Genomic DNA, 26423 nt, shown 5'->3' on the forward strand with positions numbered 1-26423 from the left:
CTTCCTTCCCTTACCTTCCATTTTGGAATCAATACTGTGTATTGGTTCCAAGGCAGAAGAGTGGTAAGGGTAAGCAATGGGGGTCAAGTGACTTGCCCAGGGTCACACAGCTGGGAAGTGTCTGAGGCCAGATTTGAACCTAGGATCTCCCATCTCTAGGCCTGGCTCTCAATCCACTGAACTACCCAGCTGCCCCCTGTCTTTGGTTTCTGATGCAAACATTGGCATCAATTGACTCACGAATTTGGGTAGGACACAGGATGGGAGGTCCAATATTCTTTGGATATTTCAAAACTAGAAAAATCCTTTAGCAGTTAAATATGGTGGAGGTAGGGAAGGAGTTCTTAGGCTCTTCTTTCCAACAAGTGGTTCCTTGCCACATTTACACCCAGCTAATCCATTCTTTTATAGAGGACTCAGAGAGCATGCCCAATTTCTCTAGTCAGTTGCAGTCGGCTTCCTCTCTGCTCATTTAATTTCATCAAATGACTTTCAAAGATTTTTTTTCTGAGTAGGTATCTAAGATCTCTAAAATTGGGCATTTTATCACTTACTTTAAGTGACTGATAGAGTCTACCTGGTCTTACACCAGAATACAAACACAGATTACAGTTTATAAGTTTTGATGATTGTCAGTTCTGATCTTTCTTCCTGGAACATTGTCTATTAACCAAACTATTAGAAAAAAGACTATGCTATCTCTGCTGTCCCTTTTTCTCCCTTGCTCCAGCTTGTCCTTTTCAGGAATGGTTCCCACTTCTTTTTCTAGGAATATATGCCCTTTCATCTCTTAAGGCCTGAATGACTCAGTACGCAAGTGCATAGAGCACCTGGCCTGAACACCTACTTCAGAAACTTACTAGCTGTGTGAACATGGCAAGTCACTTAACCCTTCTGTTCTTTAGTTGTAAAATGGGGACTCATTGAAGAAGGAAATAGCAGACCATTCCAGTGCCAAGAAAATACCCAAGATTGTCCATGAGGTCACATAGAGTTGGACACAACAACAAAGTGGAAGAAAACGGAATTTAGAGTCAAGGGACTAGGTTTCAAATCCCATCTGTGTGATCATGGATGAACCATTTTCTCAATTACTGGGCCTCAGTTTTTCCATCTGTAGAACAGGAGGACTAAACTAGATGGTCTGAAAGGTCCTTTAGCGTTCCAGTCTTATTAATGAATAATTCCACCTGTTAATTTGCTTGCTAGAGTCGGAGCGCGCCTCCCTGACAACAACGCGAGAACTACATTTCCCAATAGCCTGCAGGAGGCTAGGGAACGGGTTCCGTGCGTGACGCCATCAGAGTGCGCGGCGGGCTGTGTATCGTTCCGGCAGCCGGCTGGGTGAGCGGAGGCCGGTCCTGGTAGCGTTCGCTATGGCGGATGTGTTGAGCGTCGGGTTGAATCTGGAGGCCTTCGCTCAAGCCATTGGCGCCATCCAGGCGCTGCGCTCCAGCGTGAGCCGGGTGTTTGACTGCCTGAAGGATGGCATGCGGAACAAGGAGACGCTGGAGGGCCGGGAGAAGGCCTTCATCGCCCACTTCCAGGACCACCTGCACTCCGTCAATCGGGACCTCAAGTACGTGCCCTCCTGGCGGGCCCGATCTGACCCTGCTCTCCCCCCACCAGGCCCCTCCGGTCCATATCCAGGCCCCTGCCGAGCCTCCCACCGCCCTGCCTTCCCTGGCCAAAGGGGTCTTTCGAGGACCTCAGCCTTCTTCCCACCTCCCCAGCCCTCTAGTGGAGGGCTGGCACAGCCCCCAAATGCCCCCATCCCTTCCCCTTCCCACTGCTTCCCTTCACCCCCTCCTCTTTTTCCTAATGACATCCTTCCCCTTCCCCCACGTGGATCCCTTCCTTCCCCATCGCTCCGAAAACTGGGCTCCATTATCCCTGTTCTCCTTCCCCTCTTCATTCCACTTTCAGATCCCGTCCCTCAAACTAGCCTAGCTTGGTTAACTTTTGTTTGTTTTTGTTTTTTCTTCAGCTGTCATGTCCCTGTTCTTTTCTCAAGTTCTGATCTGTTTCTTATAGGAACTGGTCAGTGCCATTCATAGATTCAGAACTGAAAAGGACCTTAGAGATGAGGGAAAATGAGGGTCAGAAACATTAAATGACTTCCCAAAGGGTCTAACTGATAATGCCAGAAGCAGGATTCTAACCTAGGTCCTCTGATTCCAGCTTTAGTGATTGACACAAAATAGGACCTTCATAAATGCTTGTTGATTGATTTATTGCCATTTCTACTACTACACTATGCTGTCTCTTTCTCTCCCTGGCTCCAGCTTGCCCTTTTCAGGAATGGTTCCCACTTCTTTTTTCTAGGAATATATACCCTTTCATCTCTTAAGGCCTGAATGACTCTATGTTCTTAGGAAGGCTAGCTTTTAGGTTTGGGGATTTAATTTCTAACAGTACTCCTGATATTACCTTTTATGTATTTAGTTCTGATTTCAGTTATATATTTCTTCTTCACAGCAGTTCTGTGAAGTAAGCAGAACAGCTCATCTTATGGTTTGAGGACTAGGGTTTTTTTTTTTTTTTTTTTGGTTGTTGCAACTACTTTATCTCCTTAGCAACCAGATGGAAGGAGGAGGTGGGATAGAGGAGGAGGCCAAATGATGGGTACATCAGTTTTTCACTAAGTGGCTGGCATTCCTTTTTTTTTTTTTTTTTTGAGGGAAAGCCAGATAAACACACTCCCCTCCTACAGAAATTCACTGTTTTTTGGCACTGTACCAGTTAATAATTTACTAGTGTGAGGAAATGATTTTCTTTCTTTCTTTTTTCATTTTCTATTTCTATTTTGCCCAAGATAGATTCTGTCTGTAAAGTTCCAAGATGCTGTGACATGTACTATGATATGAAGTTTGAAATGTTTTGACCTTAATGCAAACTTTATTCATACCTCCTTAGCAGTAGAGACAAGGATAATATTTGAGACTAGTGAAATTAGATTGGGGTTTATACTTAGAGAGGCTTTTCTTTTGTATTCTTTGGAACTATCCTTCAGAATACTTACTTCTGGAAGCCACTTATGCTGTTGGATCACTTTATCTGGTGCGGTTAGTATTTCCAGGGGACATTAGAGTGCCTTCATTTTATACCACCTTGTGGGTGTTTTCTTCATTCTATTTGTTTATCTTACCTCTTCTTTATTTTGTAATGGTTTACCATCTGAAAAAACATCCTATACATATCTGGCACTATATGAGCAATAAATAGTCATCATTTGTTCACATATTTGCTGCTCTGGCAAATTTAATGATTTATACTGTAGGTCTCCAAACTGTTATTGCAGAGATTGTTGTGCCACATTTACAAATTCAAGTTAACTCAAGACAGCGTACGTTTATTAAGCACCTACTTTGTGTCAGACACTTTGCCAAGTGTTAGAAATACCAGGAAAGGCACACTTTCTGCAAACAGCTACAAAAGAGTATGTGTATAGGGTAAATTAGAGATGATTTTGAGAAAGGTACTTATATTAAGGAGTATTGGAAAAATCTTGCAGAAAGTAGAATTTTAGTTTATACTTGAAGGAAGTCAAGGAAGCTAAAGAATCCAGGAGGTAGAGAGGAGGAAAGAAAGACTTTCAGGAATGGGGGACTGTCATTTAAAATGACCAGAACTAGGAGATAGAGTGTCTTGTTTGAGGAACAGCAAAGAGTCCAAGGATCTAGGATCATAGAGTATGTAGAAGGTAGTGGTGGTGGTGGTAAGGAGTGAGGAAGGAAATAAGCATTTATATCATGCTTATTATGGATCAGGCATTGTACTGAGTGCTTTACAAATGTTATTTCATTTTATCCTCAGATCAACCCAGTGAGGTGGCTACTATCATTTGCTCCATTTTACAGTTGAGGCAAATAAGGACTTGCCCAGAGTCACACAGCCACCAGATGTCTGGGGCTGGATTTTAACTCTGGGTCTTCCTGACTCCAGGCCCAGCCCTCTGAGACTAGGGTAGGGCAAGTTATGAAGGATTTGAAAAGCCAAACAGAAGATTTTGCTTTTGATTCTGGAAATAGGGAGCTGTTGAAATTTAATGATTTGGGGAGGAGTGCTCAGTGATGACATAGTCAAATCTGAGCTCTAGAAAGATCATTTTGACAGTTCAATGGAGGATAGACAGGAAAGTCTAGAGGTTGGAAGAACAATCAGCAGACTATTACAAAAGTCTAGGTATGAAATGATGAGGACCTGTGGAAGTGTCATAGGAAAAAAGGAGTGTTCATAAGAGATGCCGGGAAGGTAAATTCAGTAGGACTTGGCAGCAGATTTAATGGAGGGGAGAGGGGTTGAGGGTTACACCCAATTTATCAGTGATGGGGAGAATGATGGCTCCCTTAACAGTAATAAGGAAGTTAGGGAGAAGAGAGGGTTTGGGGGGGGAAAGATGATGAATTCAGTTTTGGACATGTTGAATTTGAGGTGCCCTTGGGACATACAGTTGAAAATGTTCAGAAGGCAGTTAGAGATGCAAGCCCAGAGTCAGTAGAGAGGTTAAAGCTGGGATAATAGATGATTAAATCCCCAAAGTTCACTTTTCCTTCAACTGAAATTTTAGAGAAATCATTAAATTCTTCCCTTTTTGGCCACATGCAGATAATAGTAATTAATTTTTTTTCTTTAGGAATAACATACCTAAATAAAAAAAAAACTTTATTGCAAACTAATCTCTGCTTATGTTATTTTGATTGTCTTAAACCTATATAACCTCTCAAAACCTATTTTATCTCTGGTCTAAGAATCATGAAGTAATATGTCAGTATTTATCCTTGACTATAGTGGGTCCATTCTGGAATTTAAATGTAAACTAATGTAATTCAATTAAAAATTCTTTTTATTATATTTTTAAAATATTTTTATTTTATTTCCTAATTCCACATTCTTTACTTTCTTCATTGAAATTATTTCTTTTTTTAAATTTAAATTTTATTTATATTGTCATGCAAAAAAAATACACTTCACACTTCACTTCCATATTGGTCATTGTTATAAGAGCAAACTCATATATAACCAAAACCCTGAAATAAAACCATAAATACACTGATGCGAAAAATTACCTCAAAAGTTCATTCTCTGGAGGTGGATAGCATTCCCCATCAATAAGTCTTTCAGGATTGTCCCAGATCACTGCATTGCTGAGAGTAGCCAAATTTTCACGGATAATCATTGTACAATATTGCTGTTATTATGTACAGTGTTCTCCCAGTTATGCTTATTTCATTCTGCATCAGTTCCTGCAGATCTTACCCACTTTTTCTGATATCATCCTGTTTATCATTTCTTATAGCACAATAGTATTCTATCACCAACATGTACCACAATTTTTTCAGTAATTCCCCAATTGATGGACATCCCCTCAATTTCCAATACTTTGTCACTGCAAAAAGAGCTGCTACAAATATTTTTGAACAAGGAGGTCCTTTTCCATTTCTTATTATCTCTTTGGGATAAAGACCCATTAGTGGTATTACCAGATCAAAGGGCATGCACAGTTTGATAGCCCTTTGGGCATAGAAACTATCTGTTGTAAGAAAGAAATATAGTCAGGAAAAATATTCAACCTTCCATGTATGACGTTGTCATTCAGGTAGTCAACAACCATTTATTAAGAGCTTACAATGTGCCAGGCACATTCCTCATGCTACGCTTATAATCTACCACCTCTCTATTAAAAGGAAGGAGACACATTTCACCATGAGTTCCCTGGAGTTTAAGATTAGTTATTATAGTACATTGATATAAGTTCTGGTGTTGTGCAATTAAAAGAGTGCTAGATTTGGTGTCAGAGGGGCCTCTTCAAATCCTGGCTATTCTAGTATATGACTTGAGAAGTTATTTAACTTTCTCTAAGCTTCAGTTTTCCCACTTATAAAAAGAGGAGGTTGGACAAATTAACCTCCAAGAACCCTTCCACCTTTCGATCTATTATTCTATGATGATAACTTTAAGGGTTTTTTCCTTAAAGTTTTTCAGACATTGTATGTATTATTTCCTTGGTTCTGTTTACATTATCTCAATTCATACAAGTCTTCCCAAGTTTCTCATTGATTTTTCCCATTTTTGCCAGTTTCCTAGATGTGAGGTGAAAGGTCAGGGTTTCTCTAATGATTTGTAGCATATTTTTATATGATGTTGATCACTTATATTTCTTTTTCAGAAAACTCTTTGCTTATATCCGTTGACTGTTCACATATTGGGGAGTGGCTATTATAATGGACTTTTCTCCTTTTTATTTTTCAGTGAACTGGAGCGTCTGAGTAACTTGGTAGGCAAGCCATCTGAGAACCACCCTCTCCATAATAGTGGATTGTTAAGCCTTGATCCCGTTCAGGACAAGACGCCTCTTTACAGCCAACTTCTTCAAGCATATAAGTGGTCAAACAAGGTAAAAGAAAAACTACCTATCTATTACACTTGCCAGTATTCCCAGTATTGCTTTTTGATGGACAGTGTATGCTGTATTAATTTTTTGTTTCAACATAGAATCATACAAGTGGATGGGAAGTCAATTAAGTTAACAAATATCTTTTAGTACCAGCTATGGGCAGTGTTTGCTGATGAGCAGGGCTACTGAGTAGAAAACACCAAAGTCCTTTCCCCTCAAGATTACATTCTAATTTGAGTGAGTTGGGGTGGCTATGGCATATATACAAAGGCTATAAGAAAACAAAAGTCCACTTCATTGATAAGGTCTGACTTATGTTTTTAAGGATCTTCATATTTGGAAGTTTCAGATTATCCTTAAAACTGATATTGTATTACTTTGAGATTGAAAAGTATCAGGGTCAGCCTTTAATGAAAAAGAATGTTTTCAGACTACATGTTATGTAACTGGGTTCACATGGTTTTTTATTTTATGTTTTCTTCTGGTCATAGAGGTTCTTCTCTAGAATATCACTATAGCACTCTTTGGAGTAGGACCAAATTTTCCCTATGGCAGGTCAGTTTTTAAAAAAGAAATTTAAATATTTATTTTTAGCATTTAAAAATATTTTGAGTTCTAGATTCTCTTCCTTTCAATCCTTCCCCACCTATTGAGAAGCAAGTAATATGATATAAATTATACATGCAAAGTTATATAAAACTTATTTCCGTATCAGCCATATTGAAAAAGCAAAAACAAAAATGAAAAAATTTTAAAAAGCAAGAAAGATAAAAAAAGTGAAAAAAACTATGCTTTGGTTTGCATCCAGAGTTCATCAATCTCTCTCTAAAGCTGGATAGCATTTTTCATTATAGATTCTTTGGAATTGTCTTGAACAGAGTAGTTAATTGATTGCTGTTACTATATACAATGTTTTTCTCCTATTCTGCTCACTTTACTTTGCATTAGTTCATATAAGTCTTCTCAGGGTTTTCTGAAACCATCCTATTTATCATTTCTTATAGTACAATAGTATTCCATCACAATTATATACTATAACTTGTTCTTATTGTTCAGTTGTATCCAGCTCTTCATGATTATAGCATGCTAGTACTCTCCATGGGTTTTTTTTTAGTAAAGATACTGGAGTGATTTGTCATTTACTTCTCCAGAGGAGTAAGGCAAACAGGTTAAGTGATTTGTCTAGGATCACACAGCTAATGAAGTGTCTGAGGCTGCTCTAGCTGCAGCACTATTCATTGAGCTACCTAGCTGCCTAAAGGACTTTAGGTGATCTGAATTCAGGAATACCAAGCTTAACAGAAGTCATTGTTCTTTTTAGTCCTGTCTGATTTTGTGACCCGCCTCTTTTTGGAGTGTGTCTATGGCAAAGATACTGGTGATTTGTCATTTTTTTCTCCAGCTCATTTTATAGGTGAGGAAATTGAGACGAACAGGGTTAAGTGACTTACCCAGGGTCACAAAGCTAGTAGATATCTGAGGCTATTTTAAAAAATTATTATTTTTATTTTTTAGAAAAATTTTCCATTGTTAAATGATTCATGTTCTTTCTCTCTCCGACCCTCCCCGCCCAGCAGATGCGCATTTCCACTGGGTTTTTACTTGTATCATTGATCAAGACTTATTTCCATATTATTGATAGTTGCACTTGAGTGGTTGTTTAGAGTCTATACCCCAAATCATATCCTAATCAACTCATGTATTCAAGCAGTTGTTTTTCTTCTGTGTTTCTACTCCTATAGTTCTTCCTCTGAGTGTGAATAGCGGTCTTTCTCATAAGTCCTGAGGTCATTTTTGAACTCAGAACTTCCTGACTCCAAGCCCAGAGCTCTATCCACTTAACTAACTAGCAGCACAACTTGTTCAGCCATTTCTCCATTGATGGATATCCCTTCCATTAACTGTGCTTAATATTGCAGGTTAGTCTTTGGACCCAGTATGAGAGGGATGATAGTTCTTGACCTGCTCAGATGTGGCAATAGTCAATAATCAGTAAATTTTTATTAAACCTATGTACCAACCTCTGTATTAAGAGGTGGGACTACAAATATGAAAAAAAGAAAGCCTGTCCCTGCTCTCAAGAAGCTTACCCTCCAATGGGGGAAGACAACACACAAAAAGAAGCTGAAAAGGGGACTGGTAGGTATTTGTCCTCAAAGGTATGATGAAACAGTGCAACTAGATGAAAAATAAGATGTTAACTTAGCTGAGCACTTCTTAAATAGAGATATGGAGTTCATGGTCCCTGCCCCCTCCAATTAGAGAGGCCTAGGGTAGTGATGGGGTGGAGTTCCATCACTGATGATATAGGATGATGAGGCTATTCCTATAATGAGCATGGAGGGGAGAAGCCCCAGAATAGGGCAGCCAGGTCAGAAATATGTGTTTAGGAGTTAGTCTTATGGCTTAGATCATGGGAAAATTATGGAAGAAGACTTGAATGTAGTTTTAAAATAACAAAAGTACCTGAAAAAAGAAAAATTGTACTAACAAACCCTTTTTAGATGTGAGAAGGTGTTTTGCTTTTCTCTAAAATTGAATTCTTGTATAGAACCTAAATGTAAGGCCTATAGGAGGATTTAGGTAGCCTTGGAAAAACAGAATTGTCTCAAGAAGAGACTAATAATTAAGGACAACTTTGGAGGTGGCTATGACCAGAGGAATTCTTTTTGACTTTAATTTGGTAGTCAGTGCTTTTCCTCCTCTCCTTTATCTCTTCCTCTTTTCTGTCAGCTTCCCATTTGTGTAGTAGTTGTGACTTGGCTTCTGGTTGATCTTGGAATTTCTGTCTGAATTCTAGTTCCTAGGGTCATGAGATTTAGATAAATTAGAAATCATCTTGTTTAATTCCATGTGAGTTATTTTTTACAGATGAAGAAACTGAAGCCCAGAAAAATTAAGGGATTTGCTCTAGGTCATACAAGTGGTAGGTGTTAGAGATGAGATTCAAACCCTAGTTTTAAATCCATAGTTCTTATCTGAGAGCTGAAAACAACCTTAGAGATGATCTGTTATAGCACTTTCATTTGACATTTTAGAAAATTGAGGCCTCCACAGGCTAAGTGATTTGCTCAGGTTCACACAGGCAAGTGGGAGGTCCTCCAAAGCCAGTCTTTCTATTCTACCAGTCCATTATTCTTTGCAAGCTATGTGACTTTAGGAAAGTCACTTAACTTTTCTGGACTCAGTTTATAAAACCTCTGCACTTTGCAAATGAGAGAATTGAATTAGATGATTGATTTCTTTTTAAAATAAACCCTTACTTTCTTCCTTAGTAACAACTATTAAGACAGAAGGGCAAGGGATAGGCAAATGGCATTAAGTGACTTGCCCAGGGTTACATAGTTAGGGAATTTCTGAGGGCAGATTTGAACCTAGGTCCTCCTGACTTTAGGCCTAGCTCTCTATTCACTATACCACGTCGCTGCCCCAATTAGATGATTTTAAAGATTCTTTCTAGTTCTAAAATTCTTTGACTTTTTGGGTTAGTTGGTTAAAAATCATTTATTAAATACTTACTTTATGGCAGGTCCTGGGGATACAGAGAAAGGCAAAAACAGGCCCTTGCTGTCAGGGAGCTCTCATTCTAGTGGGGAGACAAGCAGCTGACAACTTTGTACCTAAAGAATATACAGCGTAAATATGTTGTGGTTCCCTACAAATTTGTTCCCTTTCCTCAGCTGTGAGAAACGATTTTCTGTTTTTCTCTATCTTCTTAATAGTATGATTTAAAATATGGCTTATTTATCCATTTGGATTTTTTTTAAATAGGCTGAGATGAAGTAGCATGGCACAGCATATTAAGTGCTGACCCTCTGAGAGAAAAGAAAACCAGGCTTCAATCCTATCCAACACTGGTTGGCTTTGGTCTGACCCTTTCTCTACAAGTCACTTTACCTTTCAGTGCCCCATGCAAAGCAAATGCAGCTTTGCGTTAGAGGAACTAGTTTCCTCACTGAGAGTTCCCTAGACCAGTGAAATCATAGGCCTGGTTCAGGGTGCTGAATTATACCTCTGTTTTGTTAAATGACTCCCTTTGCCAGCAGTTTTTACTGAATGATGAGTTTTTTCTAATAATTGTTTTCTTGGTTTGTCAAAGGCTATTTAGATCACTGTTTCTCTTTGTCTTTATTATCTAATCTATTTCACTGATCAGTTTTTTTATTTCTTTTAGTGAATACTAGCTAGTTTGGACAGTTACTGCTCTGTGATACAATTTAAGATCTAATGATTTCAAACTCTATTCCTTTTTATTTTCTTCTCATCATTTCACTAGATATTCTTAACCTTTTGTTCTGTCATATGCCTAATTCTATAATCGTTGGTATTTTGTTTGGTATAGCATTAGCTATATATTAGTTTCATTAGTATTATTTTGACTATATTGACACATCATAGATAGGAACATTGAATACTTTCTTTTTATGTAGGCAATCCTTTGCTTCCATGAATATTGTTTCATAGATGCATATGTACAAATCCTGTCTGTTTTAGTGGGGTTGTTCTTCAATAGTCAATATATTTTGTTATCTTTTTAATATTTGTACTTTAACGTTAATTTTTAAAAATTTAAGGACTTAAAGAACAAATTCTCCCCTTTTCATGCCCCTTTCTCACCCATTGAAAAGGCAAGCAATTTGATATTAATTATACATGTAAAATCATGCAAAATTTTGTTGCTATTTTAAATGATATTTCAGAAGATAAAGTTATCCCAGAGGTGATACAAGTTGAAATATAAATAGACTGAAGAAGAGTTTTTTTGTTGTTGTTGTTGTGACCCCATTTGGGGTTTTCTTGGGAAAGATTTTGGAGGATTTTGCCATTTCCTTCTCCAGCTTATTTTATAGATGAGGAAACTGAGGCAAACAGGGTTAAGTGACTTTCCCAGGGTTACCCAGCTAGTGTCTGAGGGTGGATTTGAACTCAGGAAAATTTCAGATCTGATACTATCTACTGTGCCACCTAGCTGTCCATAAGAAAAGTTTAGATAAATTAATATATGAAACATTCATAAACTGTTAGGGAAGCTAGATATATTTGAACATGGTCTTAATTTTTTGAGACAGTTACACTTTCTCTTAAACAATTTTTATTAATTATTTTTAATTTATGTTTGTTTTCTACTATAGTTTCTCCCAATATACCTCCCCCTTCTATCTGGAGAACTATCCTATATAACAAATTGCATTTTCAAATTGAAAGGCAAAAAAGTAAAAAAGAAGAAAAAAATTCAGCATACTGAGAGTACGTGAATGAAGGCAATTCCATTTTACCATCAACTATCGCCAGTGCCATATCAGAAACAAAATAGTTCCTGGAAAGATGGAATCAGAGAAGTGAAACTACTTAACCAAGGCCATACAACTAACTAGTTAGTGGCAATCTGAGACTAGGATATAATTTCATGACTTCTAATCCATTGCTTTTTCTACTAAAGAAGGCTAGTTTGGCTGAATGGAATGCTTACAATTTAATGCTATTAATCTGAGTTGTCTTTTAACTTTTGCCCTAGAAATAATAATCCAGACTTGTATTATATAGCATGTTATGAGTGTATCTAGAAAGTTGTGCTCTGCCTTTAGATTTGTCAAATGACTTATTATAATTGTGACTGTCAAAATAAATATAAGCTACTTTGATTAGTACAATTAAAATGTTACAGTGGATCTGTGAAGTGTTACACTGCAGCAAATTGCAGCCTGTTCTTGATTTATTCTGTTATATTTATGCTTTTCCTTATGCTGCTATGGAAGATCTGTCCAATGTACTAAAGTCCTCCCTGAGATTCTTTTAAATACAGTTAGTAAATTTATAACATAAGCTAAAAGTTAAGTAAGTGTTTTAGAAGGGTCTGATTCCTTAGAGGGATTTACCTTGTTCTGCCATGCAAATGTGAGATCTCTTTATTGGTCTAAAACTTTCATTATTAATCTTCTTTTTCAAATAATTTAAATCAACAGTTAGGAAATGTGTTACTATATTAAGTAAAATGTAATCCTTAATGTGTTTTCTATGGCAGAGTATGCACAGGAAACTCTTTCATGACTAATGACTAATTTAATTTCTTAAGGAATTTTGTCATTTTGTAAAGTCAGTTGAAAAATTAATTACATGGTGGTTGGCATAATTGTTATAGTAGCACATTTAAAAATTAATTTGATCTAATAAAAAATGTCAAAGAGCTGTGAGCAGCACTCGTTCTATACTAATTTGAGGAAAGAATCTAGTTTTAAGTATTCCATATAGTCATAGAATTGTTCTGGAGAAAACTGAGCAGCTTTTTCAACTGTGGCAAAAAATAATTGGTATTTATTCTGTCCTTGGTGTAAATTTGGACTTTGCAATATGTCTGAATGTAATAAACCATTGTAAAATTAGATTTAACTGACTCCCAGGGTGCCTTTCTGAATATCACCAGCATCTTTTCACTGATTGTCTGTTCCTGTGTTGATTTTTTGATATGTCTGTGATATGAAGCTTACTTGTTGATTTGGCCAAAAAAGCAGACTGTGACCAGTGCAAGGATTTCAGCCCTTCCCTAGCCCTGCTTTTTGTAGCAGATTTGTGATAATCTGGTATTTGTTGAGATAGGAGGAAAGTGGGGAAAGGCTTTATTTCCTTTTTTTTAAAATTATTTTTTTTTTATCTTTAAACCCTTAACTGCTGTGTATTGACTTATAGGTGGAAGAGTGGTAAGGATAGGCAATGGGGGTCAAGTGACTTGCCCAGGGTTACACAGCTGGGAAGTGTCTGAGGCCAGATTTGAACCTAGGACCTCCTGTCTCTAGGCCTGGCTCTCAATCCACTGAGCTACCCAGCTGCCCCCTTTTATTTCCTTTTTATCTCAACTTAAAACATATTTTTTAACCTTTTCCTTCTATCCTAGACGTTACACTAACTATTGTTTCTAAGGTAGGAGGAAAGTAAAGTAAGGGTTAGGCAGTTAAGGTTAAGTGATTTGTCTAGGGTCACACAACTAGGAAGTGTCTGAGGTCAGATTTGAAACTAGGCCCTCCCAACTCTAGGCCTGGCTCTTTATCCATTAAGCCACCTAGCTGCCTGGCTTAGAAACATTTTTTAAGCTAAGGGGACTGGAATTGTTTTAAGCTTTATTCAGTCCCCTCCTTTAGTATTTTGAATTTTGAGATAAAAGGAGAAAGCAGTTTTAGGAATATTAGTTTGTGACCCTTTTGTCATTTATTTGCTTGTATTTTTTTTTTTGAACCCTTAACTTCTGTGTATTGGTTCCTAGGTGGAAGAGTGGTAAGGGTGGGCAATTGGGGTCAAGTGACTTGTCCAGGGTCACACAGCTGGGAAGTGTCTGAGGCCAGATTTGAACCTAGGACCTCCTGTCTCTAGGCCTGACTCTCAATCCACTGAGCTACCCAGCTGCCCCCATTTGCTTGTATTTTTGATGAGCTGATAAAGACATTTCTTTTATTTCCTCCCCCTCCAGGAATGTTGCTCATGCAGTATTGAGAAAGCTAGCCTATGGCAATCAGAAGTTGGGAGACCAGTATCAGGTCTTTAGAAAGATCTGGTAAGATCAAATAGTAAACTCTTTATAAAAAAACTTGGCTATTTATTTCCCTGAATATGGCACTCACTAGGCTTTGAATCAGTGACTTTTCTTCTCTGCATTTTCAGGGGTGGCATACAGTAGCCACTTAATAAACCTTTAGTGAATATAATGCAATTGCATTAATCACTGAGTAGGGTCAATATAAACACATCATAATGTGGGATATTTTCTGACCTCTTGTATCTGAAAAGATTGGGCAATGATCTTAGAACTCCATTACAAAATTTCAGGCCTGAAAATGACCTTAAAAATTATTTAGTTCATTGGGAGGACCAGTGTGACCCTGGGCAAGTCACTTAACCTCATTTGCCTAGCCCTTGCCCTTTTGCCTTAGAGTTGTTATTAAGATAGAAAATAAGAATTAAAGAAAAAAAAAGAAATTTTGCTGTTCCTCCTACCTTGCTTTATTTATTTATTTGTTTGTGACCCCTAAAACTTTCATTTATTTATTTATTTGGTTTTCCCTTTTAAAGCCCTTACCTTAGTCTTGGAGTCATTACTGTGTATTGGCTCCAAGGCAGAAGAGTGGTAAGGGTAGGCAGTGGAGTCAAGTGACTTGCCCAGGGTCACACAGCTGGGACGTGTCTGAGGCTAGATTTGAACCTAGCACCTCCCGTCTCTAGGCTTGGCTCTCAATCCACTGAACTACCCAGCTGCCCCCTCCCCCCACCTTGTTTTAAAGATGAGGAAACAGATGCAGAGGTGAGGGAAAGTGATCATTATAAGATTTTTTTTTCAAACCTAGCCAGATTTCAGTTTTCCACATATAGTTTACTTTTTTGTGAATGACTTAATAATCATTTTTCAGTCTCAGACATCAGTTTCTATTTCCACTACCAGGTACATTCCTGACTCTTCTATCCTTCTCACTATCCAGCTCTTATGTGTGCTCAGGGAATACAGACTCAGCAAAAGTAAATCTGTTTCAAGAATATCATTAAATATATAAGTGGGGATGACTTTGGGAGGATCTTTTTATATTATTTATTATTGCTATGCTTTTTATTTATAGAGTATTTGCTAGAGGATTGTCTCTTCCTAGATAATCCAAACTCCATCTCCCTAATAATGGAGAGCTCAATACTAAAAAAAAGTTAAATAAGCCATACTCGTGTGGTACTTAATTGTGTGAGTGTAGTGAATGATGTCAGTCCAGATGATTTCCAGCCTGTTCCCCACAACCTACTGCATCTTTCCTTTGTATAGCTTTTAGAGAGCTCCGGGGTTCAGAAGTGAAGAAAGGAAGAAAATTTGAAAAAGAGAAACAATATAGGGGATTTAAGTGGGGAACTGATTCCTACTTTTGGTTGGACTGGCTCCCTTTGAAATAGTATAATCCTTCAAATTGCTTGTATTTTTTTCAGCTTGTTGTATATAGATTTCACTCCCTGAGATTCTATTACTTTCAGTTCCCTGGGTTAACCAGTAACCTTTCCTAAAATGCTGGTATGTATAAGAGAAGAAAGAGACTACTTTTGAAAATGAGGGATTTTGAGACAAACCTGTAGGCAAGGAGGAGAATTTAGAGCCTAGCTAGCTAGCTAGGTTCCTGGACTTTCTTTCCCACTCTGGAAGAAATTCAAGATCTCTTAATGGGAGTGGTACTTGGAGATGTTGGGGATTTTTAAATTTTGTACCAGTGGTGAGGCTGGGGGCGGTGGGGGTGGGGAGAGAAGTGGGGAGAGGGAACCACTAGCTGACCAAAGGAGGCATCAACATTGAGAGGGTGCTGCTGTGCTGGGAGTCATAACTGAGAGCTAAAGAAACTGAATAGTTTGAAGTGAGGAAGGTTTTCTTGGTGTGCGTAAGAAGGGACTTATGACTTGAAGGCACTTCAAAAGCTATCAAGTCTAATAGTCTCCTTTTATAGATGAGGAAATAGATCTAGGTAGGTGAAGTGGTTTACCCAGTGTCACACCAGGTAGAGGGATACCTGGCAGAATTGGGCTTATGGAGTTTGGAATACATTATGTAAGGCAGGAATGAGTTTGGGGAGCCCAATTTGCTATGGTTATGTTGTGCCTCTGTTCATTGAGAGGCAACATGTTTTAGTGTAAAGAACATTGACTCAAGAGACTGGACACCTGGGTTCTGGTCCCATTTTTTTTTATAACCCTTAACTTCTGTGTATTGGCTCCTAGGTGGAAGAGTGGTAAGGGTGGGCAATGGGGGTCAAGTGACTTGCCCAGGGTCACACAGCTGGGAAGTGTCTGAGGCCAGATTCAAACCTTGGACCTCCAGTCTCTAGGCCTGACTCTCAATCCACTGAGCTATCCAGCTGCCCCTCTGGTCCCATTTTTGACCTGAAGCAAGTGAATGGGACATCTAATTTCTCAGAGCTCAATGCCCTTACTAGCTTAGACTAACCGAAAAGTTTTTCAGTGGAAATTGCTTTTATGTTTCAGAGTTATAATAATGCAAAATTGAAGAAGCAATTGGTGCATACCAGACCTGCTATGGAAATGAGGATAATTGCATTCAAGTTCTGTCTTGGACATGCACAAGATCCGTGACAGTTAGAGAGTTAAATACTCATTTAGCCAGGCAGTTCTTTAGAATTGTGGTTAGCCTAGGTCAGAGGAGGGAGTTTCTACATAGGGAATTCCCCACACAAAAGAAATCACAGGTCTAGAACCTGTTCTCCCTTCTTCCCCTCCAAAAAGATTTCATAATCTGAGTAGGGGACATCACCATCTTCATTTAGGAATATTCTTGAACCCTTATAGGAAGTTGTGTACACAATATATTGAAATATGTATGGTCTCTGCCCTTGAAGAGTCTGGTAGAAAATTACTTTTTCAAAGGTTCTCTAAATAGCATTAGCTTTTTGCAATAATATACCAAATATAAATGTTAATGAAATCAAGTGATGTCCCTCTAAATGGCAACTTTTTGTCCTGAGGCTTTGGTCTAATTTCACAATTTTATGTTCTCCTTATTAGTTGTGATTTCTGAAAATTGTGTCCTAAGAACTTGCTTAACTGTTGCGTCCAACCAAGTTTCTTTTTGGTTTTTTTTTCTCTTTGCTGGTCCTTAAACTGTTTCAAAGTGTGGCTCAGCTTATTCTGAGGATGCCCCATCGACTGTTGGAAGTAACCCAGACCTTTCCCTGGGGAGTGCCTGTGCTGGGCAGGGTATCCTCTCCTTTTGTTTTGTGTTTTGTTTTTTTGTTTCCCCCCCACATTAGCATTTCTGAACTGATTACTTTTATTGTAACGACCTAAAAGCAGCAGTGTTTCAGGAGCACTTAGTATGGAAGAACAGCTTTTACCAGTGATGTTGAACCTTTTAGAGATGGAGTGCTAGGCCCCGCCCCCATCCCACCCCTAGACCAAGTGCTATGCCCCTCCCCATCACCACAGAGGGTATGCCCTGCCCCCCCCCTACCCCACACAGGGGAGGGAGAAGGCACTCCCATTGGGCTGCTGGGCAGAGAGGTGGGTAGAGTGAGGAATGTCCTCAAGAGTGGAGAGAGGGGGAGGGGAGGGGCCCTGGCTCTCTGCTCCCCTTCACCTCTGCCCCCTGTGAGCTGCCCACCTTACCCACTGTGAGCTCCCATTGGCTCCTGGGCAGAGGGGCAGGGGATTCCAAAAAATGTCATCAAACATAGTGGAGAGGGGGAGGGGAGCAGCTTGGCCCCAGGCCCTCTACCTTTCTAGTAACAGACTGGAGTGGAGGAGGAGGGTGGCTGAGTGCCCACAGAGAGAGCTCTGTATGCCATCTTTGGCACCTATGCCATAGGTTCACCATCACTGGATCATACAATCATTTCTTCCTTATGATGGTATATGCTGGCTATCTCAGGGGCAGGAAGCTTGTGTTGTTTTATGAGGATAGTGCATCATTTAGAGCCTAGAAGTCAATTCAAATCTTCCTACTTTCACTTTCTTAGTCTTGGGTTTCTTAGGCAGAGTTTGACCTTAAGTCAGGTCTTCCAGATTTTGGGTGAAAGGTTGTAGCAGTAACTTGATATTTTCAGTGTCCCAGCTATATCTGAAATGACATTTCAGTTTCATATTCTTTCAACTAATGGAACTTTCCTTTTTCTCTTATGGTGATTTGGAAAGCTAAAGTCTGAGGACTGACTGGGGCCACTGTATCCTGGTAGCCATGGCAACCCACTAGGGGGCATCTTGGACTCTTTAGCTCCAAACCTTCACTGCCTTGGGGTTGGGATGCCAGTGTCCAAGGAAAAGAAGAAAACAGGTCAGGGCTTCTAGCCCCTGGGGCTTCTATTCACTTAACCCATATGTGGCTTTGAAATTAGCCAGATGTGCTCAATTCCCTTTCAAAGAACCTTTTCAGGCTATTTTTTATTCACCTAGACTCTTAAGGTCACCACCACTTGAATCTGAGAACTCTATGGCTGTTTCTCTTCTTATCCAGGTAAATTTAGCCAGGTCCTAAGTTAGCCTTAACTAGATCCCAAACCAATTTGTTTAGTCCTGGGTGAAGGTGGGCTTTTGGACTGTGTTCCAAGGAAGTGGTGCCCCTAAAAGACAATTGAGAACTTATGAAAAAACTGTGTTCCCTGCCCTCCCTTTCTTTTTTGAGATTTATTTTCCCTTTTCCAGATGCCCTTGGTATTCCTTCAAATTTAATTTTGTTTGTATACACATTTTGGGAATAGAAGGGAGGATGGTGAGAACACTGTGATCTTCCCCCTCCCTGCCCAGAATTCTGGCCCAGGCCCTGGTTTTGGAGGATTACTGAAGGAGGTTGCTGCAGCTGCCACTACTTTTTCTCTTGCTCACTGCACTGTCCTTTGGCGCAGGAAACACACTTGCCTGCATTCCCCTTTGGTTTGGAAATGCCTTGCTGCATTCCCTTATTTGGTTTGGGAAGTACCACTACTTCACTACAGTTGCTTTTATTTGGCAAAGGATCTAAAATGGTCTCTGGGCCAAGAGAGTCTAGGTTTAGCTCTCACTGAACTAAAAAGTCCTGATGACTTGAGAGTTAATTCAGCTCCCAATATCTTTACCTTTCTCATGGGAGGAACTTGCTTTATAGTAGTTATTTCTTAACTGGCTTTTCCCACTGGAAAAATGTACCCCATCAGACTGATTTCAGTTTTATTAATTTTTTTTAATTAAAGGGATGTCTTTCATTAAGCAGAATTCATATTTCTTATACTCAAGAGGATGTTGCACTGTCAGTGAACTTAGAAACCATCTAGTATAATCTACTTATTTTATAGATGGGGAAACAGGCTCAGAGAAGGGCTGTAACTTGCCCAAAGTCCTACAGAGTTCTTAAGTAAGACTAGAGGCACTTTTGAAACATTGTCTGGCAGTGTCAGAAAAACAGTGAAGCTAACTTCTTCATTGAAACACTGCATACTTATTAAGTATACAGATGACACCAAGTTGGGGAGGGATAACTAACACTATGGATAGCAGAGTAAGGATCCAAAAGGATCTTGACTGGCTCATGCATATTGAGCAGGGTCTCATAAGATGAATTTCAATCAGAGTAAATGTAAAGTCTGGAAATTGGGTACAAATACACCAACTTCCCAAGTTTTAGGTAAGGAAGGAATAGAAATATAGGATAGTTGTTCGGTAAAAGATCTGAGGTTTTAAGTGAACTACAATTTTAGTATGAGTCAACAGTATCATGTGGCAGCCAAAAATCTAATGTGATCTTGGACTTTATTAAGTAGACCCATTGTATATTGCCCTTGTTAGACTTCATCTGGAATAACATGGTCATTTCTGGAGATGATGGTCTAAGGAATGACACCAATAAGGTGAAGTATTCAGAGGATGGCAACCAGATTGACAAAGGCCTTGGAGTCCATGGCATATAAAGATCAGTTGAGGGAACTTGGAATGTTTTGCTTGGAAAAAACTTCATAAAAACACTTCAAAATTTGAAGATATCAAGTGTCATCTTCCCTGCCCCCCTCAACAGTATTTTATATTCTCCAAGTGGAAATTTCTTAGTTATTTTAACTCAAGGTAGAAGTTGTAAACGGACCAATTTAAGCTTACTGTAGGAAAAATGTGATAATGATCAGAGCTTTCCCCAAATGGAATGGGTTGCCTAGAGAGGCGATAGGTTCCTCCTTCCCAGAAGTCTTAGAGGAAAGACAGGATGACCACTTGTCAGAGTTGCATTAGTGGAGATTCCTATATTGTATCTATTGAAATTAGGTGCTTCTGAAGACTCCTCTAACTTTCAACTTCTATGAAACATTGGTAAGATTTATTGATATATTATTCCAATGATGTAAATGGATTGTTATTGTGGGGCACAAATTTTTTTCTTTTTTTTTTTCGTCTCCTCTCTTCTCTCTTCTTCTCTCTTCTCCTCTCTTCTCTCCTCTCCTCTTCTTTTTATTTTTCAAACCCTTACCTTCCATCTTGGAGTCAATATTGTATATTGGCTCCAAGGCAGAAGAGTGGTAAGGATAGGCAATGGGGGTCAAGTGACTTGCCCAGGGTCAAACAGCTGGGAAGTGTCTGAGGCCAGATTTGAAACTAGGACCTCCCATCTTTAGGCCTGGCTCTCAATCTACTGAGCTACCTAACTGCCCCCCACAAATTTTTTTCCATTTCAATAGTTAGCTTGGATTTGGAGAGCCTTGGACTAATAATACTTTTTATTGCTATTACTAATAGCCCTTAAATAGTTCTTTTAGGTTTGCAAAATACTTAATAGATACTATTATCTTATTTAATCTTATCTGAGTTGAAGATTGTTAACATTTTTTTTCTCCCATATATAGGCCTGGCTCATAATCCACTGAGCCACCTAGCTGCCTCCTGAAACAATTTTTGATAATTGTTATCCAATATTTTAGGATTCACATATTCTCCCTCCTTCTTTTCCCCCACCCCTCCCCGAGGTGGTAAATTGACTGATAAAGGTTAAACCAGTGCTTTCATGCAATTCATATTTCCATATTGTTCATGTTGTGATAGAAGACATACAATAGACACACCTACAATAGAAATCTCATAAAGGAAATAAAGTGGAAGATGGCATGATCTGCAATTAAGACTCTAATAGTTCTCTCTTTGGCTGAAGATTGTATTTGCATTTGCTTTCTGATAATGGTTTAGCCTTTCACGGGATCATTGTATAATACTTCTTTTACTATATACACTATTATCCTGGTTGTGCTCATTTCACTTTGCATCAGTTCATTTAAGTCATTCCAGATTTTTCTGAACTCATTCTGTTATTTCTTTGTGGTGCAATAGTACTATATTATAATTATATTATATAACATAACTTGTTCATTTATTCCCCAAGTGATGAACAGCCCCTCAGTTGCCAATTCATTACCACTACAAAAAGAACTGCTAAAAATATTTTGGTATAGGTAGCTCCTTTTCCCTTAACTTTATTTCTTTGGAATTTAGTCTAAGTAGTGGTATTGCTGGGTCAAAGGATATCCATAGTTTTATGACCCTTTAAGCCTGGATCCATATTGCTCTCCAGAATGGTTGTATCATTTCATAGTTCCACCATTAGTGTACTAGTGTCCCAATTTTCCCACATCCCTTCGAACATTTATCATTTTCCTTTTTGGTCATATTAGCCTATCTTGGTGATGGCAAACCTATGACACGCCATGTAGCCATTTTTGATGACACGCAGTCACATGTGGCTGCATACAAAGAAGTATGGGGCCACATGCCAAGGATAAAACATTTGTTGTAGTGTAGTGTAGACACTTTGTGCACTATAGATGACAATTCTACCTATATTAATTTATCTATTTTGGTTTATTAAATGCAGTTATATATTACAATTATACATTTTTGTTATTTAGACTATAAATATTGTGAAATTATGTTTTTTTTCTCCAAATGACACATCACTTGAGTTATGTTTGGATTTTTGGTGAATTTTGACACACCAAGCTCAAATGGTTGCCCATCGTTGACCTATCTGATAGGTGTGAGGTGGTATCTCAAAGTTGTTTTAATTTGCATTTCTCTAATCAATAGTGATTTAAAAGACCTTTTTTTAAAAAAAATCCTTACCTTCAGTCTTGGAATCAATATTATGTATTGGTTCCAAGGTAGAAGAGTGGTAAGGGCTAGGCAATGGGGGCTTAAGTGACTTGCCCAGGGACACACAGCTAGGAAGTATCTGAGGCCAGATATGAACCCAGGATCTCCCTTCTCTAAACCTGGTTCTCACTCCACTGAGACACCTAGCTGCTCCCTAATCAGTAGTGATTTGGAGCACCTTTTCAATGGCTATTGATAGTTTTAATTTTGTGAAGAGCTTTAAAAAAAAAAAGAATGAGAGACATGAGCAAATGAGTATATGTGTGTATGTGTATGTGTGTGAAGTAAATAACACGAGGAGCAGAGATGGGAAAGGATGGATTGAGAGTGCTACTACAGAGGGATTGGTTTTAATAAAGAGAGAGGATACCTATTTCTCAGTCATCCTTGACTCTTAGAGATTAGTGCAGAGAAAGAGAACGAGAGATCTTGAGAGATTTTGAAGTATAAAGCAGGGAAGAACAGGAAACTCAAAACAAATGTTTTAAACTTTCTCTGGAAGGAGATAGTATTAGAAGTTTGAGATGAGGAGAAGGTTTAGAAGAGCAGCTATTGTTCCTGGAAAAGGAGAGGCAAAGTTTAGAAGAAGCTAGGTGGTATAGTGAGAGCTAGGTGGTGCAATAGGTAGAGTACCAGAGCTCTAAATGAGTCAAGAAGACTCATTTTCATGAGTTCAATTCTAGCTTTAGACAATTATTAGCTGTGTGATTCTGAAAAAGTAATTTTATTCTCTTGGCCTTGGTTTCCTCATCTGTAAAGTGACTTCCAGAAGGAAGTGGAAAACCACTCTAGTATCTTTGCCAAGAAAATTCCAAATGGGATCATGAAGAGTTGGACATATCTTAAAAACAACTAAACAGTAACAAAGGTGGCACAGTGCATAGAATTCTGGACCCGAGGGCAGGAAGATCTGAGACAGTTCAGCTTCAGACACTAGATGGGTGGCAAGTCACTTAACCACTGCCCACTTCAGTATATATAATAGATGACTTCCCAGGATTGTTGTGAGGGGGGGAAAATGAGATAATATTTGTAAAGTACTTTGCAAACCTTAAAGTACTATATAAATTCTAGCTATTGTACCAGGTAAAACATATCTCTGGAGATATGGTGGCATTAGGGTGCCAGACATGAAATTAGGAAGATTTGAGTTCAAATCATTAATCAGACATTTCCTGGATGTGTGACTTTGGGCAAGTCACTTAACTTTCTGTGTCTTAGTTTTTCATCATAAAATGAGGGAGTTAGATTCAATGTCCTAGAAGATCCAGCTTGAGATTTTTTATCTTTTGATGCTATACAGATGGTAATAGTACATGATAAGTTGTTTTAGAACATTTCCAAAACAAAATGCTCTATGAGATCTGAGAAGAAAGGTAGTTAGCAATCTAGGGATCATTGTTTATTGATCACTTATCAGATGCTACCACCTCAGCATTTCTGGCTTGACATGACATTTATATGAAGTTTTGAAGGATGCAAGTATGCAAATCTTAGGGATGTGTATTCCTTTTCTTGGGAGAATAAGGCGTAATTGAGCAGGTTACACATGACTGAGTGTTGACTATCAATTTTCTAGATTCCATTTTGGTTAGTTTTATTTTTGCCTAGAAATTTTAGGAGGAAGAGTTAAATTGTTAGAGAATTCTTATTCTAGCTGTTCCACTCTGCATTAATTACTGGTCCTTTATATGCCTCTCCTCACCAGTCTCTAAAACCAAGAGAATAATACCTACCCTCCTGGGGTACTGCATGAATTAGTGTTTTTGAGTTCTCTGAGAGGAGTCTGTGTGCAGTTGCTAAATGGTAGTGTTAATACCTTCATTGTAGTTTTTAATAGCAACTATAGCTGTGTTTGAGCATGGAGTCAGCAGGGGTAGTGGTGGTGGTGATGGTGGAGGTAGAATATTGCCCTCTTCTCTAGATGCATTGTTTTATTCTGTTCTTATAGCTGGGGACATTTTTATTCCATCATGTTTGATGCAAATGCAAATTTCTTGCTCATAACATACATTTGTCTGGTTTCTTTGCCCTTGGCATGCAACTGGTTTGTCCATACCCTGTTCATGCCCGAGGCTGTGCCTGTTTTCAGGGGTTCTCATTCATTCCCAGAGAACAGTAGGCATATGGCAGACATTTTTTTGGCCACAAGAGAAAGGAAACACTTGGTGGCTTCAGAGTACTTTTTCTTTTCTTTTCTTTTTTTTTTTTAAAGCCTTTACCTTCCTCTTTAGTATCATTTATTATTATTATCATTATTATTATTATTTAACCCTTACCTTCTATCTTGAATTGATACTAAGTATTGATTCTAAGGCAGAAGAACCGCAAAGACTAGCTAGGCAATTGGAGTTAAGTGACTTGCCCAGTCACACAGCTAGGAAGTTTCTGAGACCAGATTTGAACCTATGTCCTTCTGACACTAGCCTGGGCACTTAATCCATTGTATTACCTAGCTGCTCCAGAGTACTTTTTTCCTTAAGAAGATACTTGAAGACCTCAAATATGGCCTGGTTACAATGTCTCTGGCATATGAAGCCAATTTTCCTTTTAGACTGATCCTTCCTTATAAAGTGAGTTATATCAAACTGATTAGGCTATAGCAGAAAAAATAGCTACACATGTGATAATATATAGTTAAGAAGATCCATGGGTTTTTGACCCTGACCCTTTTACAAAGATTTATAAAATCTTTGGGGACACTGATTGATATGCCTGCACTAAAATGCCTTTTAAACACATACCTCATTATGATGTCAAGATGATGCTGAATTCTAGGAGATCATGCTAGCAGAGTAGATGTTCTGGCAAATTTTACAGCTTTGGAAAGGCCTTGAGGATGGGTCCAGGCTTGCAAGTGTAAATAGGCTGATCTCAAAGATTTGCTGCCATTTGTTGTTGTTTTGCCGTAGGACCTCTTGGAATATGGCTAGGAGAATTGCATTGATGGAGAGATGTTCTTGTCAATAAAAGCTCCAATGTTTCAAAGTATGAACATCCACCTCCACATATACCTTGTACAATAGAAAGAAAGAACATTGATTGTAGAGTCAAAGACCCCAGGTTTAGATTCTGCCTCTGCTGCTTATGCTCTATGTAACCTTGGTCAACCCATTTAACTTTCCTGAGCCTCCAACTAGATGGCGTCAGAGTTCCCTTCCCCCTTCAGACCCATAATCCTCTATTCCTGTGAGCATTTGAATTCATGCCAAATTATAACATTTTCCTTTTGTCTTTTTCTCTGTTTTCTCTCTTTCCCTCTTCCTCTTTTCAGTATCCTTTCTCTCATACAATAACAACAAACTCCACTTAGAACTTTGCCATGGGTGGTGCCATTTATACACAGTAAGTAAGCAAGCATGTGTTCCCTTAGGGCAAAATGTTTTGTTTTAGGATATTGGACATTTCATGATGCTTGTAATAAAGAATGCTGTAAGATAAGGGTTTGGTTTTTTTTTTAAAGAATACTGTTGCTTTAAATCTTAAGTATGTATCTGTGTCCCTGTATCCTCAAAGATGGATACGTTTATTATGGCTTCTGGATTTGGGGAAACAAAACATATAGAACCATAGAGTAATGAGCAAATAAATATTTAAGCCATACACTAAACCTTAGGGATGCAGTGAAAAGGCAAAGACAATCGTGGCCCTCAAGGAGCTTATAATCTAATGGGAGAAGATAACAAATATGTACAAACAAGCAATATACAGAATAAATAGGAAATAATTAAGGGAACACATTAGAATTAAGAGGGGTTGGGAAAGGCTTCCTTTAGAAGATGGGCTTTTAGTTGGGACTTGGAGTAAGACAGGGAAGTGAAGAGGAAGAAAAAATGAGGGACAGGTTTTCAGACATGGAGTATAGCCAGAGAAAGTACCTGTAGCCAAGAAATGGAGTGTTTTGTTCAAACTTGACAAGGAAGGGGCAGCTAGGTAGCATAGTGGATAGAGCACCAGGCCTGGGGTCAGGAGGACATGGGTTCAAAACTGACCTCAGACACTCCTTAGCTGTGTGAACTTGGGTAAATTACTTAACCCCACTTGCCTAGCCCTTGCCTTGCTCTTTTGTCTTAGAATTGATACTAAGACAGGTAAGGGCTAAAAAAATTAAACAAACAAACCAAAACAAGGAAGCCAATGTTCTAAGATCAAAGAGCATGTGATGGGAAGTTGGGTGTAAAAAGACCAGAAAGAAAGAGAGGGGATAGGTTTTGAAGGGCTTTGAACACCAAATAGGATTTTGTATTTGATTCGGAAGTAGTTGGGAGCTACTGGAGTTTATTGCTTTAGGAAAAATCACTTCATTGGCTTCATAGAGGAAGAATTGCAATGGGGAGAGATTTGAAGTAGGCGCCCCACCAGTAGGCTATTGCAATAATCCAGATTTGAGGTGATGAGAACCTTCACCAGA

General features: G+C 38.6%; 1 protein-coding gene across 2 annotated transcripts in view; it reads left to right on the forward strand.

Moving 5' to 3' along the window:
* The first annotated feature begins 1376 nt into the window (after positions 1-1376).
* Positions 1377-26423, forward strand: part of MED27 (mediator complex subunit 27) — a 269247-nt gene continuing 244200 nt past the window's right edge. For both annotated transcript variants that reach the window (XM_044663962.1, XM_044663963.1), the window contains exons 1-2: positions 1377-1579; positions 6253-6397. In XM_044663962.1, coding sequence (XP_044519897.1) covers positions 1377-1579; positions 6253-6397 — 348 coding nt within the window. The remainder of the gene's footprint in view (positions 1580-6252; positions 6398-26423) is intronic.

This window comes from Gracilinanus agilis, chromosome 2 (genome assembly GCF_016433145.1).
Source record: "Gracilinanus agilis isolate LMUSP501 chromosome 2, AgileGrace, whole genome shotgun sequence".
NCBI lineage: Eukaryota > Metazoa > Chordata > Mammalia > Didelphimorphia > Didelphidae > Gracilinanus > Gracilinanus agilis.